A 19,132-nucleotide genomic window follows, 5' to 3' on the forward strand; every position below is an offset into this window, starting at 1 on the left:
GTCTTTGGCTCCTCTAAAGGAATATATTTTTTATATATTTTTTTTTTCCCCCTGATTAGCCATTGAATTAAAAGCCACACCTGGATTTATATTTTAATCCAAGTACCTCCTGAATTTAGAGCCACTTAGTGCTCTGTCAGGCCATAATCACCAGATCACTCTGTCTCCGTCACATAAAAATCCTTCAAACAGCCTGTTCTTTTGGGGAGATAGAAGTACCTTGATCCTACCTCCCTTGGGGTGTGTTTCAGGTCTGAACATAAGGCTTCAGGGTACCCAGGATGCAAAAGGCATCAGCTTCTGTAAACTGTGACAAATGTGGATGAATGGATTGCCACTCCATGAGCATGTCTTACTGATTTTTCACTGGGCTGTGGGAGGGGATGGGGAAGTGCTGCTCAGGATTGAAATAAGGGCCAACTGCTCAGTCGAGTGATCTTTTCTGTTTGAGACTTCCCAAATTTTACTCTGCCTTGCTATTTGCCTTTTGTTATTCTATTCATATTGTATAGTGTTTGCCACTGATTTTTATTTTACTTTATGCAACCAGTGATTACCCCAGTATAACAGTGCTGCTGTATTGGGACCTTCTTCTTCCTTCAAACTGTAGCTAAGACAAAAATGGCAAATACCCAAATGATGTACAGATGAAAGTGGAGTCACACATGGATATTAAAGCATTTCTTTTGGCCTCATTTTGCTCCTGGGGGAAGAGTTAGTTGGAAAGCGTCCAGTTTTCCCCTGAACGTTATTTGAACGAGGGTCAGTGTTCCCAGGGACTTGACACTAACGGAGTTGCTTTCTAACTTTTTTAATGAGGAAGAATTCCTTTTTCAGCTCTGGTGTAAACAAAAAGCAGCTGCAGCGAATGCTCCGTTGGGTAATGGTTGGAGCAAGGGTCTGAGAAGGAGGTGTGGTCCCACTGAGGTCAAGGGAAAAACTTCCAGTATTTTCACCCCCTTCTCTTTTTTCACCTCCTCAATTCTTGTGTAAAGTCTACTAATGGAAGGTGGCCAAGTCCCAGATTTCCTGTGGTTTGAGGCTTCTCTTCGTAAACTGGGGGGGGGGGGAAGATACATAACTGGTTTGCACAGCACTTGGAGATTTTTAAAATTAGAATGATAGGTGTAAGCAAACTATTTTTCTTTGTGATCTGCCTTTAACTGCAGTCGTGGTTTCAGTGGATTCCTCCACTATCGACTTGTGTTTCCAGCATTGATTGGGATACTCTGCAGATAATTGTCAAGCAGGTGGCAAAGTCGGAACTAATCCATCCGTTGGTTAAATTCCACCTCGTCCAAGTAATCTTGTTAGTAGCTGTTTTGCCCTTTCAGCAGTCACTTTAATTAATATTCAGGGTTGTGCAGACAGTCAGATTTCTGCCCTGCTGAAGCAGGAATTGATTTTTTAAATTTTAAATTAGAAATAATTTCTAAGGGTCTTTTTTGTCCTGTTTCAAACACAGAGCAGCCTCTTAAAAACTTGCAATCAGTTCATCACCAGCTTGCTTTCTGCTTTGTCTGACACAACTGTCCTGTCTAGTTTTGTCCCTTCCATTTAGAATATGCTGGCACTTAAAGAACGTGTGTGTAAGTAACTTCTGAAATGGATGGGACTCCCCATGCGGTCTGATTGCAGTCTTACATTATAAGCAACAATTTTTTTTGTGGTGTTGAAGACATTTCCATATATATATATATATAAATTGTAAGCAGGAACGTATTTGCAGTATCATGAAAGCAGTTTAGAATGGTGATTGAAAATGCAGGACTTTATGTGAAAGCTTCCGAATGAAAAAATTTTCACCCAGGTCTTCAAAAGGATTTTTTTCATTTTGCAGAAGAACATGAAACAAAGTGAATGTGAATTTTCTGCATTTGGTGAAGTACCTGCTCAAGTTGAAGAAATCAAGTTGCTCTACTTGATTTCTTCTTGTTTTGGCAACTTTCTGCTCCCTCAGGCTGGAACAACTCTGTTGGATATAGTGGCAGCAACTTGGTGAATAAAATCTGCAATTGATCACCTCGAACTATTTTTTAGATTCCAAAAAGAATAAATCCAAGTTTTCACTTTGCTTTGAAGGTTCACAGTGGGTAAACTGAGATGTTTACTAAAGGTGGCTTTTAGGGAGATACTGGTTCTGTCAGGGTTAAATAACTTCTGAGTGACTTGACTGCAACACAGGAGGCTTTGACCCAGTATTGAGTTCTTTAGCAGTGATTTGGGCCCTTCTCAACTATGATGTTTCAAAGATGCTGTTTCTTTTAAAAGTATAAACTGTTAAAGGAATGAGTGGCAATGCAAAGGCAAACCTTTATGGATCGTTGTGGGTAACTTTGATTCTGGAATTCTCTTGCCTTTGAATTGGTTTTGCCACTGCCCTACTAGTGTAAGGTAACATAAGCGTAATGGTTTGACTGGCAGAATTTAGGGACAGGGAGCTGATGTCCAGTGCACATTTGCAGCACACCACAGTGGCCTGTGTATTGTCATCGATTTGGTTTTGTTTGTTTTCTAGCAAAGTGCAGTACTAGAGCCTACATTCATCATTTCCTCTCCATCGAATGTTTCCAGTGCTTTATTGCTGCCCCCATGGCCCAGCTCTGCCCAGTGGAGTGTTCAGGGCAGTTTTTATTGCTATTAGGGCCGCATCAATTGGCTCCTGCTGGCCCGCAGGGTCAGGCTGTGCTGCCACTCAGAGTTCAGCACGGTCAGTGGGTCTGTGTCTGTCTGCACAGCTCCCCAGAGCTGCTTGCTAGGAAGGCTCAGTTGAAGTGGCTGTGCAAAGCACTGGATGGAGTGCTTACCACAAATCTGCATCAGCTCATACTTCTTGGATATCCAGTTGTATTAAAACAAGTAATCACATAGCATTGTAGTAGCACCAGATGGGAAGAAACCATATTTTGTCTGTACATTTCGTTTGTGAATGAATAGGATGGGAATTTGGAATTTTTGTATTTCTAATATCTTATTCTTAAAATACCTTTGTGCTTTTGCTGTGCTCTACAGTACAACAGTGTTTTTACAGTCTGAGGGAGCATCTGCATTCTCAGACTGTTCTCTGTTCTCCTGCCATAAGTGGCTCTGCTGACCTGTGCACACTCATCTGAGACCTCAGCATGACCCAGTCCCTGTTTCTGCTGTAAGAACAGGCATGGCTGAGCTTTTCGAGTGGAAGCCCATGTTGCCTGGGGGAAAACCTCTACCTGAAAGAGATGTCAAGGTGCAGAATAACTTCACTAGGAATTTTTTTGTCAGGAAGCAATCTCTTATTACCGGGTTCCTAAACAGTCTGGAAGGAGCCGATCTCTTACAGAAACTGCATGTGCTGCCAGCCTCTGCACCTCTTAGGTGAAGCCTGGAGAAGTGTGTGGTATTTTTATCAGTGTCAAGTCTTCAGACTATTTGATTTTCACCCCCCCAATGTTCATTCGCCATATCAAAAATATAACTTGGGAAGGGGAAAGAACACAAGGATCAGAACTAAAAAGCTGAAATTGCCCTGAAATGCCTTTTCCTGGGGCAAGTGCATACAGTGATTACACAGACATGGAGTGAAATTCATTTCCCAAAGATTCTCCATCATTCACATATCCAGGTAACCCTCAAATAAGTGGGCTTTATGCCAAGGCTTGCATGCATGTTTGAGGAGGTAACCTATGAATTCACAGACATTTATCCTCCACCTAGAGTTCTTTCAGTCTTTCCAGAGCTCCCCAAATGGAGGCCAGATTGTTCCCATTTCCAGGAAACAAAATTCAGAGATGTACTTTAACTTTGAATGCTGCCAATGTGTGGGTAATTGAGGTGTAGCAGTGGGTGGTTCTCAGCAAACACCTGGTTCCTTTCAGTGTGAGCTTAGCTCCTGTAAATTTTACTCTCAAACTTCCTTTCCCCCTCCTTCTCACCTTCTTCCTCACTATTTCTGCCACATTAACACCCTGTTAACTTCATTTTCTTTCCAATTGCTATTTTCCCCAGGATAGCATTAGACTGTGCCTAACTGTTGTTTTTGTTGGGTGTGGGTTTTGTTTTGGCAGATGTTTATTGAACAGAACAAGATGAAAAGGCAGAGTCAGTTGCTTCTGCAAAATTCTGCTCCTGATCAACAGCTTTTGAAGGCTTTGGATGACAATGCTAAGCTAACCCAGGCATTAGAAGAAGAGAGGCTTCAACACCAGCAAAAGGTAAAACTGTGTTTCTTTCCCTTTATGTGGAAGTCTTTGAAAGTCTCCAGAATTTAAGGAGTGTTGTGTCTTTATTGTATTCAGAGTTATTTGAGATCTTATCCACTGTAAGAGTTCAGAGTTTATAAGCTAAGTTTCTGAGAAGATTGTGATTCCCTTTTTCTGGGTCACTGTTAAGACATGAGTACAAAACTTGAAGGCTTTTCAGCCTGAAGCCTCTGGTTTAGGTAAGTATTTTATTCTGAATGTCAGTAAAGTGCAGTTACAAGCACTAAGTCAAGTTCCATTAAGTAAAGAGATGACAGGAGAATATGTTGGACATTGAGTAATGTAAAGGCCATCTTGAGAGGATAAGCTTAGAATACCAGGAGGTGAGAGGTAGGCAGTTCCTAGGCAGAGGTAGTAGTCTGGGTCTTGCTAAAGAAATGGATGGGGAAAAGCCAAGCATACTGGAGCAGGGAAAGGGTAGTTGAATGCTACAATGTGGATCTAAATAGGATCTAAAGTGCTGGGATATGAACAAATATGTTCTTTAAAACTGGACTAGATAAATCTCTTAGCTGGGAGAAATCACCATTGCTTTCCCAGAAAATGAGCTTTCCTTTAACCCTGAGACACGTTCTCACAAATCTGATAATGAGTCTAGAGCAAAAGGTACATATTTAGGGAGCTGGGACTTTATTGCTACTCTGCATCTGAATGCTGCCTCTGAATCAGGTATTCCATAATTCACCCACTGGCATCTGCATGAGTTGAGACAAGGGAGCTTAAATAACCAGCCTGTCAGTGGAAGCAGTCAGTAAGAGAACAAAAATGTCAACGTTCTCGTGCTTCAAATGAGGAAACGTTCTGAAATTAAATTCTAATTATGTGATAAAAATTCTATAAAAAGAAAAGGGAGCGACTTACAGCTTAAGTACTTTAGAGCTAAAGACATATTCTAAAGAAGAGATAAAGCAAGTTGGGATCATAATAGGAAATTCTGACATCTCTTAGAAAAATCTCTTCAGCTCTCGTTCAAACATTTTCCTCTTTCTAGGACTTGTAGTTCACTCCTATGCTATAACATTATGTTTTCAGGATAACTGTGCCTAGTGGGTTATTTGTCAACAGGAGGGACAGAAAATGGATTTTATTGAGATGAATGCTCTTGTTTGCCAACTGCAGATCAAAGAATTGGAAGAGCAGCTAGAGAATCAAGCACTGCATAAGGAGATTAGTCGTCTTAAACAGCAACTAGAACTTTTGGAAGAAGATAAAAAGGAACTAGAGCTTAAATGTCAGCACTCCGAAGAAAAAGCTAGAGACCTAAAGCATTCAGGTAAAATTGTGTAATGACTTTCATTTTAGAGGTGAAGTGTGTGGAGGGTGATTGGTGCACATCTAATGGAATTATACATGTTATGTTTGAGACCTCAGAAGCTTTTGTTCAGCTGAGATCCAGGCCTGTGTTTCACTAGACAAAGTACAGCAACTGCCCTTAAATGCAGAACAATCATGTCCAAAATGTGTGTGAAAAAATAACCTTGTAAAACTTCTGTAAGGTACAAAAATACTGTTGTTAAATTGCCCTGAGTCTTACAGATGGATATATACATGGGATGGGTGTCTGTGTGAAAGACACAATCCTTCAAACTCAATTTTCTTACCTAGTTTAAAAAAAAGTACAGTGGTATAACTAACTAGAGGTTTGTCAGACTGGGGAGTCTTCATTGTATGAATTGTACAAAAACATCCCATAATTATCAAGCTACCCAGCCATTTAATAGTCTTGCAATAGAAGACACCAGTGAAAATAAAGACACATTTTAGCTCTTCATATTGACATGTGAGAAAACCATGTCTGTTGATGTGAGAGGCTCTGGAGGGGTGGGCTGTTGTTTTTAATTTAAACAGTTATTTCGAAGATGAGTACTGCCTTCAGAGCCCTACAAAGGGAGTTAGCCAAGCAAATCCAGGGGGCTGTTATGGCTCATATCCATGAGAATTACACATCTAAATCTCTTACTTGTGGTTGAATACTTAGTTCAATGAATGAAAGGAAAGAAACAGTCTTGCTAGCTACTAAGATGTAAACTAACTCCCAAAGAATACAAACAGAAAAGATTCACAGAATATTTAGTAGGGAACAACTGTTGCAGTGCAGGTTCATACAGTTATTGCAGTCAGGATGGTGCCTGGCTTGTCTGTAGCATCCTGTCCACTGAATGAGGAAATTTCTGATCTAAGGCTCTGAATTTAAAATTGGTTTTAAAAAGGGCTCTTGGTGTGTGTGACCTCATTATAGGGAATGTGGGGCCATGGCTGGTTAGGAATTTGCATGTGCATTTGCTTGCAGTCCTTGTTCAGTTCAAGGCCCATGCAAGTGCAAGGTTCAAGTTTGATACCTGCTCAGAGCAATGTTTGAGCCCCTGTCACAGGAGGCCAAAGTCTCTGTCCTCGGTTAAGGCTTCATGCATAGCCATGTTTTTTTGAAACATATCCTCAAGAGCAGGGTTATCTTTGAGCTTGTTAGCAGTCTTTGTTGGAAGAACTGCTTTGTGTTAGTTTTACGTTACCCACCCCTGCCACCCTATACCTACAATATGCCTGGGCAGCAGATTGTTTCCGTCCAGGCTTGTTTGTTCTTCAGAAGGAATTTATCAGCATAAAGGTTGTACCTGGAATTTAAAGTCACTCAGTTGATCTTTAATTTTTTTACCTTCTAAAATTTAAAATTAAGTGTAAAATATTGTAATTTTAATTTGAATCTATCATTACAAGAGCAAAGAACCTGTGCAGGGCTAAGAGTTGGACTCAATGATCCCTGGGGATCCCTTCCAACTCAGGATATTCTGTGATTCTGTGAGCCATATCCACGTGAGATTCCTATTGTATCAGAACAATTGCTGAGAATTTCTGTAACTAAAAGAAATTCAAGACTTTTTTTCCCCTCTGTTTCTGCCCTTCCCCATTAATTACACTTGACAGCATTTCAAGTGCAGAAAAGTAATTTCCGTGTTTTAGATCTGACATGTAAACAGAAGAGAAAGAATATACTTTCTGTTACCACCCACATTTGACCATTTTTATGGGGAAAACCCACATCACCATCAAGTCTGGAAGCTGAAATTGTCAACTTCTTCCATCTCGTTAGCTCATTCTCAAATGCAGCCTCAAACAGACCATCACAGGAATGGGATGAAGTTTTCCCTGCTCTGTCATTTTATATGAAGAATCCTGTATGAGGGGGAGTTTTAGTTTCAGAAGGAACTCAGGCTGGAGGTAACTGGTTTAATGGGAATCCCATGTGTCTAGGACATTGTTCTTGGTAGAAAGTGTTGCTGAAAATAGGACTTCCCTCTCGTTGTTTGTTCTTTAGTTAATAAGTAGCATTTTTTTCTTCAACCGTCAGAGTTGGTTTTGAGACTCACTGTGGTTTGTTTTATTGATCTTGTGCAGTTGATGAACTTCAAAAACGAGTACAGCAGTCTGAAAATCCTGCACCACCTCCTCCTCCACCGCCCCCTCCTCCCCTCCCTCCGCCCCCCCTCCCAACCCTATACGGTAAGTGCTGGGAGGGGCACAGCGTTAATGCTTTAATACTTTGCACGGGCACAATTCATTACAGGAGCTTGCATCCAAGCAGGAAGAGTGTCTTTAAAGAAAAAAAGGCTTTCTCCACCTGTCTTGGGCTCTTTACCAGCAGGACACAGACTGTGCCCCACCTACCAACAGACTAACACCCTGACCAGTTTTGATCAGTGTCTGCCTTGCCAAGCTTAACAAATTGTCTAGACTCTGACCCTGAAGGAGGAGGAGGGGTACCTGTCTCCTCTAAATTTAGGAGATTTTTTTTTTCTATTCACCTGATAGCTGTAATTATAGACTTGTGAAATGCTTTCTACTGCAAAGAAAACTCCTTTGAACCAAAGGATATGTTGGATTACTGTGTGTCCCTTCATGTCGGATACTGATGATGAAAATGCAGGCTCCATTGAGTTCCCATAATTACTTTCATAAGTTAAAAGGAAGAAAAAAACCCCAAACATAAAATCATCACCCCATCATCAGGTGGTTTGGACAAAATTACCAAAATTGGGCCTGATTTTCGCAAAGGACTATAGAAAGAGGCTGACCAGTCTGATGTATCACGCATTAGACCCAAATGGATTAATTAAGTAAGCCCCTAATGGGTGCTTAGTTAATTTTAGAAACTCAGCTAATCTTCATGTTGTCTGCTTGGTTTTGAAAATAAATGGACTTCAATGACACTTTCCAACCTACTGTAGTAGAAATGACATACAGGAGTCTTGTTAACTACTGTATTAAATATATGAATAGAGATGATTAGTCGGGAGAATTCATCCCTTTGTGCATTTTGCATTGTTTTTAGAAACTTAACACTTTCTGAACAGTTGTGTTTGATCTTTTGCTTCTTTTATGTCCATTAACTCATTCAGCTCGCTTGCTCGTTTCACACTAATGTATAGCATGAATGTGTAGAGGTATTGTAAGGGTTTTTTTGTTTAAATTTTTGCCCTTTCCTATTTGGAATAAATAAAACTGTTCACTTTAAGCCCTGTAGTAGCTAAGTCAGAGTATTTCCTCATGCACTGTGATGTTTATGTGCATGGAAGTTACTTCAGAGCGTAGGCACTGGATGCTGCTTTTTTCTGATTTTGACCCTTTATGCCAGGGATGCCACTACTCTGTAAGGAGCAGTGCTCAGTAGGGACTGATAGGCCCCACTGACACATCACATGTGCACAGGAGCTTATACTTGAGCTTGAAGATGAATCATTTACTTGCCTGGACTTCTGCGTTTTGACTGTAGTGAGGGGATAATTATTTGACACTGTAAGAAGATTACAAACTTGGAGATGGTGGGGAGATACTGATCACCATATTTAAGTGTCCTCTGGAGAACAATACTTCAATATCTACAGCTCTTCTTTCCATTTATTATGCTGGAGCAGCTTCAATTTGTCATGTGTCACAATGAGACTGTCTTTTAATATTCAGATCTGGAGTGTTTTGATTTGTGCCTAATGTCTGTTAAAAAGAAAGACATTTCTCTGGTGCGTTTTGATGGGAGGCATTGTGGGGGGTAATTCAGTGCATACATCTGCTTTCAAGAACAGTTAAATGAGTCTTTTGTAAGTAGCTGTATAATCAGGTATAAACCAGCTGTTGGTGTGTGGCATTCCTGCTCATTCTGACAGTGTGTAACACAGGACAGAATGACAATCTGCACTTTCATTTCCCCCAAAGGTCTCTCATGTCAATGATTCGCAAGAGATCTCACTCCAACACCAATGTGAGCAAGAAGGAGAAACCTCCTCAGCAGGAGTCAGGTATGGCTCATCCCTTCTTGAGTCCTGTGGCTCATGCCCCGGGTCCTGCAGGTGGAGCTGGTGGGAGTGAGCTGTGGGTGCAGAGCCATTCAGATGCTTTTTGTTGCCAACATTTCCTACAGCTGTCCATGTCCCAGCACACTCCTCTACCTTGAGTCCAGAAAGGGGATTGCAACCCAGGTATATGTGCACTGAGATGGGAAGTGGTATCTTTGGTGTTCCTGTGAGGGGTGGCTGAGGACTCTGGGCTTGTCTAGTTTGGAGAAAAGGAGGATTCGGGGTGACCTGAGAAGATAAGCATGTAGCTGGGTGGGATGATGTGCTGGGTGAGATGGGTGGGGAGAACAGGACGGTTCACTTTAGGCCCCATGCTGTTACACTGGCTGTGTGCAGCTTGTTGAGTTGCAGCCTGGCAGTTTGGTGCTGCCTGAAGTAGTTGCACTGTGGTAGCATTGAGGGGTTCAACCCGTGCCTCCAAACTGGAGACACTGCAGCACGTCACTGCAGGACAGTGTGTGCAGGGCTTTGTGCAGGTTCCATGCAAGAGGCAGAGGAACAAACCCAACAAGCATTAAGCAGAGAGCAGGTTATATACAGCATAATACAGGGAAACTTCCAAACTTCCAGATGGCTTCTTGTTTGCAGTTTCTTCTGTCCAGAGCCTCTCCACAGAGCTTGTTTGTTAAATGCTTCGGTTTTCATCCCTTGATTCATATCTTGTGAAATTACCACTCAGAGTTGACTGTAATGCTAATCCTTTAATAATACTGAAAACCTAAAACAAAACAGAGCCCTGCACTAAGGTGGCTCTGCATGCACAGTGTAACAGCTGAAATTGCATTTTATTGTTGTTAATGGAAGCTTGAAGCTTAGTAGGTTGAGAACAGGAGTTAAGCAGAGATTTACAGATGATCATGAGTGCCTGAAGAGTCAGAACTAGTTAGACAGGCATTGCCAGTTAAATAACCAAGGGTTTTCTCGCTGTTTCTCTCTTCCTTCTGAAACAGCAGGAGTTTGTTTGTGGTGAATTGCTTAACTCATTTGCTGACACTTAAACAAAGAAGGAAACCTGGCTGAAATTACGGGTATAGGATATAACTGTTAAAAAAAAATCTGCTGTCAGCAGACTAATGGTATGTAAGTAAGGCTGGATTGTGGGATGGAACCAACAGGCAAGAAGTGGGGGAAAAAATTACCCTTCCATTTTTCAGGTGAGGAACTGAGGAGTGGAGTGACTTGGGCAGATCCTGGGGAATTTTTGGGAACTGGTTACCAGTCTGAGAGAAATAAGGGTGTTGGTCTGGAAAAAAAAAAAGAGAAGTGACCTTGTACCAAAATCTCTGATGAAGAGTCAATCTTATCTTTCAGTAAAAGTCCAGTTATGGTGTCTTCATTTATCAGGGTTCCTTACCTTGAAGCATCCTAGATGTTTTGATCACACCTTTTTGTTGAAACTATCCCAAACAGTGATTGCATTGCAGTAAATACTATGAAATTCACTGTATGTTCTCTAAACCCCATTCTTTCATTATTTATTAACAAACTTCAACAGTTCTGACCTTTCTTCAATCACACATAAACTCCTTTTTTTGCTCTTTATAGTTGAGCTGTTCTTAAAAATAAAAAAAGGAGAAAGTTCTTTCTTGATCTAGTTATTATATCCAACTTGAGGCTTGTTTTGACCCTCGTTAAGGACTTAGAATGAGTGGTTTCTATCCCATACCACCAATTAAGCTTTTATATTTGAAACAGCCTGTTTGTGAAATTAAAGCCTGACATTAAATCGGCTTAGAATACAGAAACTGCATTTCTATGAATCATCAATAGTACCCTGACAAGTGAGAGAGCAAAAGCCTTTTTAATATTCCTGTTCTACAAGGTACAATCTTGCAGCTTTGAATAGCATCGACCCTATTTCTCCATGTGTTTGCTTTAAGTACTCTTTTCCCCCCACTTTTTGGTATGGCATGTTAAGTGTCTTTTATTACATTATCCAGAACACTGACAAGTTAACAGGTATTGCTCAGGTTCATCACACAGCATCCCATGTCATCTGAATATTTTGCAGTCCTAATAGCAGATCTCTTGAGAAAGCAGCCATTTCTTTTCCTGGTATTTCAGTTTTGCCCTTTCACTTGATGCAGTGTTATTTAAATGTTTGGGTCCAGTTCAGTTTGAAGTATTGGTGTGTTGTTCCAGCCAGGTTCTCAAACCACGTGGAATAGGAGACACAGTTGGTACTCTTGTGCACATGGGCCTTGCCATGGGGCATTGTCAGCTTGTGCTGTGTCAGTGAAGCTGCAGCATTTCTGCCCAGCCACAGAGAGGAGACACAGTGGAAGCAGAGCCGTGTTTTTCAGCCCCTGGGGCTTCAGCCTCTGGCATTGAGCTTTTGCCATTCCCAAACACTGACAGGAGCTTTGCATTTTCAGGATCTGGGACCTGCTTCTGCCCAAACTTCTGCAGTTTGGCATTTGCAGCATCCACAGCAGGATCCTTGATAGATTGGCATTTTATCCTTGGAGAGCTTGTGACAGTTAAGCTGATAGCAAAGATCTCTAATAGCTCTGTATCCAGCAGTTCTCATAATCTAGAATTCTTGCAACTAGAGATGAGGTTGCTGGTTTCTGCTGCCATAAAGATGTGTGCATTGTAAGGTAACCTGCCTCTTTGTGGTGTGGAGAAGGAAGAGTAAGATAGTATTCCTGTAAGAAAGGCCCTGTGAACAGCCCACTTACGGGGGAAAAGATAAACATATATATTTGTGCTTATATCTTTTTAATAAAAGTGGGAGAAAGCGTGGATCTGCATAGTCCATGAGCAATATGCATCACACATGCAGGCAGGAAGACCTACTGCACAGAGTATAACTAAGAACACTGTATATGTAAATGTTGTTTCATCATTAAAACTAATTTCTGATTATGGTAACTGGCTGCCTATGGCAAGAAAGCTGTTTAGGAGGCTGTATAACACATTTTGTCTTTGTACAACTTCTCTGTAGTTCCTATCTGAAATATGATAGAGTCTTTGATTTTTGGAACAGGTGAAGAAGTTACGGATCTGAAGAGACAAGCTGTTGAAGAAATGATGGACAGAATTAAAAAGGGAGTTCACCTGAGACCAGTCAACCAGTCAAGCAGGCCTAAAACAAAGGTTTGGAATAAATAGCAGAGCAATAATATTAGCTAAGTACAGTAATTTACACTGAAAAGAAACCAGACTTTAACATTCTGAAGAATGCATTTTCCTCACCTCATTTACTTTGATTGATTTTGGATAAAATTCATTCGAGCAGCATATAGCTGAACAACAGAAAAGGAAATGAAGGCAACAGTAGAAGGCCAGTTTCTTTGACACAGAAAAGAAACTTGTAAACAAACAACTACTGAGAAATAAAAAGCACAGAGAGTGTAACTGAACTGGGTAGAGGAGTTGATGAAGTAGTAGACTATATTTAGCACTATTTCTTTCTTTTATGTAATACTTACACCTAATACCTGAGTGTGGCTACTATAAAATATTGCTTACCTTCTGCACAAAAGTATGATCTTTATGTATAGTCTGTGGTTCACAGTGTTAAGAGCTGAGGCTCTTCCCTTCAGCTGTGTAAGAGAACAGATTGAATGTTGTCCATGTGCCCACAAAAAGAGGGAGCAGGAGAACGTGCCACAGCTGTAGCCTGTGCACAGCCCCTGGTGTGAAGCCTGTTGTTGAGTGCAGAGACTGTCATGGTCCGTGTCATGTGTTCTTTAACATGCCTGTGTTGTGCTTGTTTACAGCCAGAAACACCAAAGCCCTCTGAAAGTGCAATGAAGGAATTAAAGGGGATTCTGGTAAGAGAATTTCGAGTTTATATTTCATTTTCTTTTCTGGGTTGAAAGCATAGAGCAGTTTTGGAGCAAATCCCCCCAATTCCACCTTTGACTTATGGTTCGACTTAAGGGTTGATTTTGGTCTTGCTGTTAGTTTTGCTGACAGAATGTGTTGTAGGGAAACTAACCTGTGAACTCTTCTGGGCTTGTATGCTTCTGCCACTAGAGGGGATGTTATGGTTTGCATCTGCCACAGATCCTTTGGAAACTCTCCAAGTACTCACAGTGGGGATGCTTAGGGATGGAGAGACAGCTGAATATCTGTATCTAGTCCAAAGTAAAGCCCCTGGACTGCACATATAGTAGATGTAGAGTTCTCCTCATCAACTGCTGCTCTCTCCAGAGGCCCCAGATTTCTTGTTATGTAGACAAAGCCTAAATAAAGCAAGAGCTTTAGTCTGTCTGCATTTATATTTAGAAAAATTTGATTCTGAATAGCTGTCCATGTACCCATTTATCACTAAATAAAAACATTAGGCGTGTGTTGGGTCCTGCTGAGAGCAATGTACTAAGTTTGCTCCTGTTGTGTCCTTTACTCATATGTTGAATTGTTTTAACTGGCTGTATCTTTTGCACAAGTGATAAAACTGTATGAAACAGTCAGAAGGAGCTGTAGTTCTTGCTCCCTGACTTCTGTAACCCTGAAACTTTCAAGTTGATGTACAGCTTTGGCACGTAAGGTGAAATTCCGCCAGTATTGCAGCAAAATGCTTCACTTGCACTCTACAGAAGATGAGGATAATCATTCTTGTTATTCATAGTAGCACCCAAACAGCCCTTAGAAAAACAACCTCAATATTGTGTTGGGTGATGCAAGACAGTACAGCATAGAGTGTGGGCTCAACCTGTGCTGTGATCTAAATCACAAGTGGGGCACCAGTGACATGTTACACTTGCTGTTCTCTGGACACATGAAAGCAGGGGAATAAGGGAGGAAATGATCTAGAGAGCCACCAGACCTTAATGCTGAGCTCTGATTAGAGGGACACATAATTAAATGCAGAGGTAAATAGGGAAGGAATAAAATGCAACACAGAGACTATGTTTTAAGTGGAATTCTGTACTTACAGGAGTAGTTGGATATAATGTGCCCTTTGGACCAGTGAGGGTTGGACAGGACGATCCTGCCAAAGATCCTTTCATTTTCTAGTAGCTGTTTTATTTCTTCAGCACTTTGTCACTGACATGAGAGGAGCCTTGATTATGTACTTCAGAAGGAGCAGAGAGAAACCTACAGTCACTGCACTTCTCTATCTGGCTTGTTGCTTTTGAGCTTTCAGGGTCTTTCCAGTGTATGGCAAACTGTATAAAATCCAGCTCCAGTCTATTCTTGAGACCAGTGATTATGCACAGTCAGACAACAAACATGGGGGTGGAATGTGATGGAGTAAACATTTGTTGTTACTATGCTAATAATGCATTTTGTGTAGACCTCCATGTAATTATTACAAACAAAACACATTTATGTTTTGTAAATTGCAGAGTTTGAGGGACTCTGTTTTTCCATACGTGTACATTTGTACAGATCTGGAGTGTACTGCTAATGAATAACCTGCTTAGTTAAATTTCAAATAGTTAAGAATGAAAATATTTTAACTTCTAGGAAGGAGTGAAGAATTAAGAGTTACTTTACAGAGTTTCTAAAAGCAGCACAACTTCTGCAACTTGCAATGCTAATTCCTTTCATCTTTGGCTATTTCTGCTCAGAAGTTATGTGCTTGTCTACAAAAGATGTCAAGAGTATGTTATTTATGTGCTGGAAAAAAACTATACGAGTCTTGGTTTTGGAAGGCTGAATAAACAGGATTCCTGGGCATTCCTAAAGATGGCAAGACTCAGAGGGAAAATGAAATAGTATGTGGGCACCAAATTTTCAGTTGCGTAATATAAACATTTGGGGGAAATTTTTTTCAATCAAGTTCTGATCCAATGACTGACTCTTGTAATTTGGGAAATGCATGCAGTATGCACTGTATGCATCTTTAAATTCCTGTGGCAAGTTTGTGAGGTTTCAGGCTTTGCTCAAAGCTTCTTAAAGCCTCTTTCCTCCCACCTTAAGAAAAGTGCTCCGAGACTTGCAACTTCACTGATACTAAATGCTGACCTTGGCATAAGGCAGTAATTGTGTGTATTTCTGGTTTGTATGTATAAAAAACTGTTTCAACTTGTGATCTAACTGTGAAAAAGAGTAACCTCGAAGTATGCAGACATAGGGTCAAGTTTATAGCAGATCAGCTAGATTATAGGATAAAGTATGCTGCAGTTGTAGCTGCAGCAATGTGGGACCAATCTAAAATATAAAACCTACTGGAGCAGTAAAATATGGATCTTTAGCTTTTTGATGTCAGTGGGTAATTATGGGCATGATGATGCTCCAGCAGTTTTTTAAGATCCTTTAAATGTTTAGATGGAGGAAGTTGGCAGTTCCCTGCAACATCAGAATTTGTTCATTGGTGAGCCAGAGTATCTTTCTTAAGCCTGATATCAAACTCTAATGTGTGATAAGTGTGGTTTATGCCTACATCAGGAAATCCAAGGGAGTGCAGGAGTGGTGAGCTGATCCCCCAGGTGCTCACTGTTGTACTAATGGCACGCTGCTCTAGCACTGCAGTTACTTTGATGCAGTTTAAAAGATTCTGAAGTTGTGCATATGAGATGCTTGGTAAGACATTTATATGTCCTCAGAGAGTTTCTCATGCCTATTTCTTGCTGTAGGAAACACTGAATAAATCCACTAGTTCCCGAAGCTTGAAGTCCCTTGAGACAGAGAGCGGTGAAACGGAGCTGGAGCGAGTCCTGCGCCGCCGCAAGGTGACCACTGACCAGGACAGTGGCAGTAAGTGGCTGCACTCCTTTGCAGTTCTCTTCCTCTCCCTGCATTAAGTGACTCTTGAAGCTTTACTTTCTCTTCCAGACCATTGCCATTTCAGCCATTATGGAGAACTCTGCCTGCTTCCACAGTGACTCACTTCCTGTCGCATCTGTTACTTTTCATGCCCATTTTCTCCAAGAGATGCCTCTGTTGGAATTTTCTGTGTGCACAGACACCTTCACTCGGGTTCTCTTTCCAGCCCACAGCTCAGACGTTGTTGCTGGAGTTAATAGTCTGGGCCTACTGTGAAAATACTCCTGAAAGTAATGGTAACCAGAGAAATGAGGGTTTGGGGCTGATGATTTGAATTACCCTGCTTTGTGGAGCAAGTTTTATGCTGTGCTTTACTGTCATCTGTAAAAAACTTAATGTTCTGCTTGGTTACAAACACAGTGTGTGCAAGTGTAAGTCCGTGCCATAGCTGATGCAGATGTGGCTGGTTTGAATGTCGCTGCATAGTTTTATCTTGAACTTTATAGACAGTTCACTGGCTCCTCATCAGTATTGAGAACAGGCTTTTCTGTTATCAGGCTGGTTCTCCCTCCTGCTCCAGCTGGAAGAGCACTGGCAAGCTGTGACTGGGTAGTGCTGTGTGGACAGCAGGACTTACCACCCCAGAGGGTGAGGGGATTGAGTGCATGTCTGTGTCAATACAGCAAACACTGCTTGTGGTACAAGAAAGGGTTAATCTTGGTGGGGAGAGCAGAAGCTACAAACACGATGTTTAGATATTCTCCATGCACTGTTCATTAAAATTCCATTTTGATTTCTGCTTGAGTTCTGCTGTACTCGTGTTTTTTCTAGACCAGTCAATCTGGGTAACAGAAGCATTGAACTTTCTTTGGGTTTTAGGTCCCACTGGAATCTTGGCCACATCAGAATCAAAATCTTTGCCTGTGCTAGGTTCAGGAGCCAGTGCTGCACAGACAGCGTTGAACAAGAAAGATGTGGAGACAGAATTCGCTTCCAAAGTACCCAACTCAGGACCTGTCTCTAACCAGCCTCAGGCTGCAACGGGCTCCAGGCCTACTTTGCAGTAAGTAGAATATGGATTTCTAGGTATGTTTTAGTAGCAGATGTGTTTAGATGGTGCATTTTGAAAGTGATTTAATATCAATTTTGGTTAACAAGATAAATGTACAGTCTGCAGCTGTTTACCACTGACTTGTCAAATAATTTGCAGTCTCTTTTGGAAGCAGAAATAAAATTCTCTGTAATAAAGTCCTTTTCCTTTTAAAATCTGTGAACAGTCTTCAAAAAGAGTTCATCTTTTCTGCCACAAAAAAGAATTCAAGAGTTTTTGAGGAATAGCAAGGTCGAGGGTTTTTTCCATATCTTGGAGAGAAGAGGGATGATAGTTATATTGTTAACTCTTGATTAAAAGTAGTCCTAGCAAATATTTAAAAAAATACAATCACATGAGTCATACTGGTCTGTATGCAGGTGCGAGGGTGGTTTCTGTTGGACAAAAACAAGTCCTGACTATTCCTCTTAAAAGTTTGCTGGTAAATACCTTGAAATCTCAAGATAAAAATAAAATGCAGCTAGTGCTGCATTTGCACACATGGGCAGCAGAATCTTTGGTTACAGCAGATTGAAGACCCGAGGTGCCAGTTCAGTATCAGAGAGTTAAACCTGCTTTAGCAACGTTTATTTCATACAGATTCCCCGGAGGAGGGGTTTGTTTTACAACAATACCAAGCTCCTTTTGGATTGAGCTGTGCACTTGCTTTGGTTCCCTTGCCAGGTTGTTTGTCATTTTGTCACTTCAAGGGAAGGAAATAGATAAGACAAATCAGATCAGCAGAATATTGTAGTCATGGCTAATTAAACCTCTGATTTCCTGCTCTGTCAGTTAACAAATACCACCAGGACCAATTCTAGCAAGTCTCCGTTGCTTGGTTCAAATGGTAGAGTCATGACAAATGAGCTGGATATTCAGTTTGCATCTCTTTTATGAACTGATACTTCACTCTTCTGCAGGTACTTTCATCATTTATTTTTGAGTGGATAAAGAGCCCAGTTTCCTTTTGTGCTTTACAGTTGTATTTAATTTGCACTGAGTATTAAAAGCAGAATGCCTTTTCCAATCATATGTATTTTCTCCTTTTATTTCATTTAAGTATCCTTAGAAGAAAGATGATCTTCATTTTAATTTAATCAGAAAGATGAAGATTCGTTCAGCAGTTAATTTGACATGAATAATACCGTTGCATTTTTCTTGAACTGCTACCCTGGTAGAAAGATGAGGTTGTTCCTGAAAAGTACTGTTTGTAGTTTGTGGATTTCTACAATTTTGAACAGATCAGAAAATACAAGCAGCTCCCATCACCTTTTGTGTACCTTTATTCCACCAAACTAAGTGGAAATTGCATTTACAAGAAAGGAAATGAAATAATTGCAGGCCCCAAGGTCTCGCAGAATGCGTGGTGAATTGACAGTGAAAAGGATCTTGTGCTGACAGTCACAGTTGTTATGTGTTATAAAAGCATATGTGAAGCTCAATTTATTTCTCAGCTTGCCTATTCAGTGACGTACTGAAAGACACGTTTCACTTTAATTTATTTGTTTAAAGCATTAAAACAAATGTGGTGGGCCAGACTCCTTGATGCTGCAGGGCTTCCTTGCACTGTGTCACTGCTGTAAACCTGCTTAATTGGAAAAACTCATCGTTAAGGATGATTTTCCGGCGAGGGAGAAGGTGCTGGGGCTCTCCCACTCTTCTGCAGCTGGGCTGGCAGGGAGCAGCAGGAATAACCTACAGGCTTCATGTTGCAGTGCAGTTACTTTGCTTTGCTCTCCTGGCTGCTGTTTGCAGCAGCCCCCAGACTCGGAGGTGTGATGGCTCTGGTTGGAAGC

General features: G+C 41.0%; 1 protein-coding gene across 1 annotated transcript in view; it reads left to right on the forward strand.

Annotated features, from left to right (window-relative positions):
* SHTN1 (shootin 1) overlaps nt 1-19,132 on the forward strand; it is a 61,110-nt gene that overhangs the window by 33,245 nt on the left and 8,733 nt on the right. Inside the window, 9 exon segments of the mRNA XM_029962015.1 lie at nt 4,044-4,190; nt 5,358-5,511; nt 7,632-7,714; nt 7,717-7,736; nt 9,444-9,526; nt 12,573-12,682; nt 13,309-13,362; nt 16,117-16,237; nt 17,126-17,309. Coding sequence (XP_029817875.1) covers nt 4,044-4,190; nt 5,358-5,511; nt 7,632-7,714; nt 7,717-7,736; nt 9,444-9,526; nt 12,573-12,682; nt 13,309-13,362; nt 16,117-16,237; nt 17,126-17,309 — 956 coding nt within the window.

This window comes from Manacus vitellinus, unplaced genomic scaffold, assembly GCF_001715985.3.
Source record: "Manacus vitellinus isolate BGI_N305 unplaced genomic scaffold, ASM171598v3 scaffold_40_pilon, whole genome shotgun sequence".
NCBI classification, from domain to species: domain Eukaryota; kingdom Metazoa; phylum Chordata; class Aves; order Passeriformes; family Pipridae; genus Manacus; species Manacus vitellinus.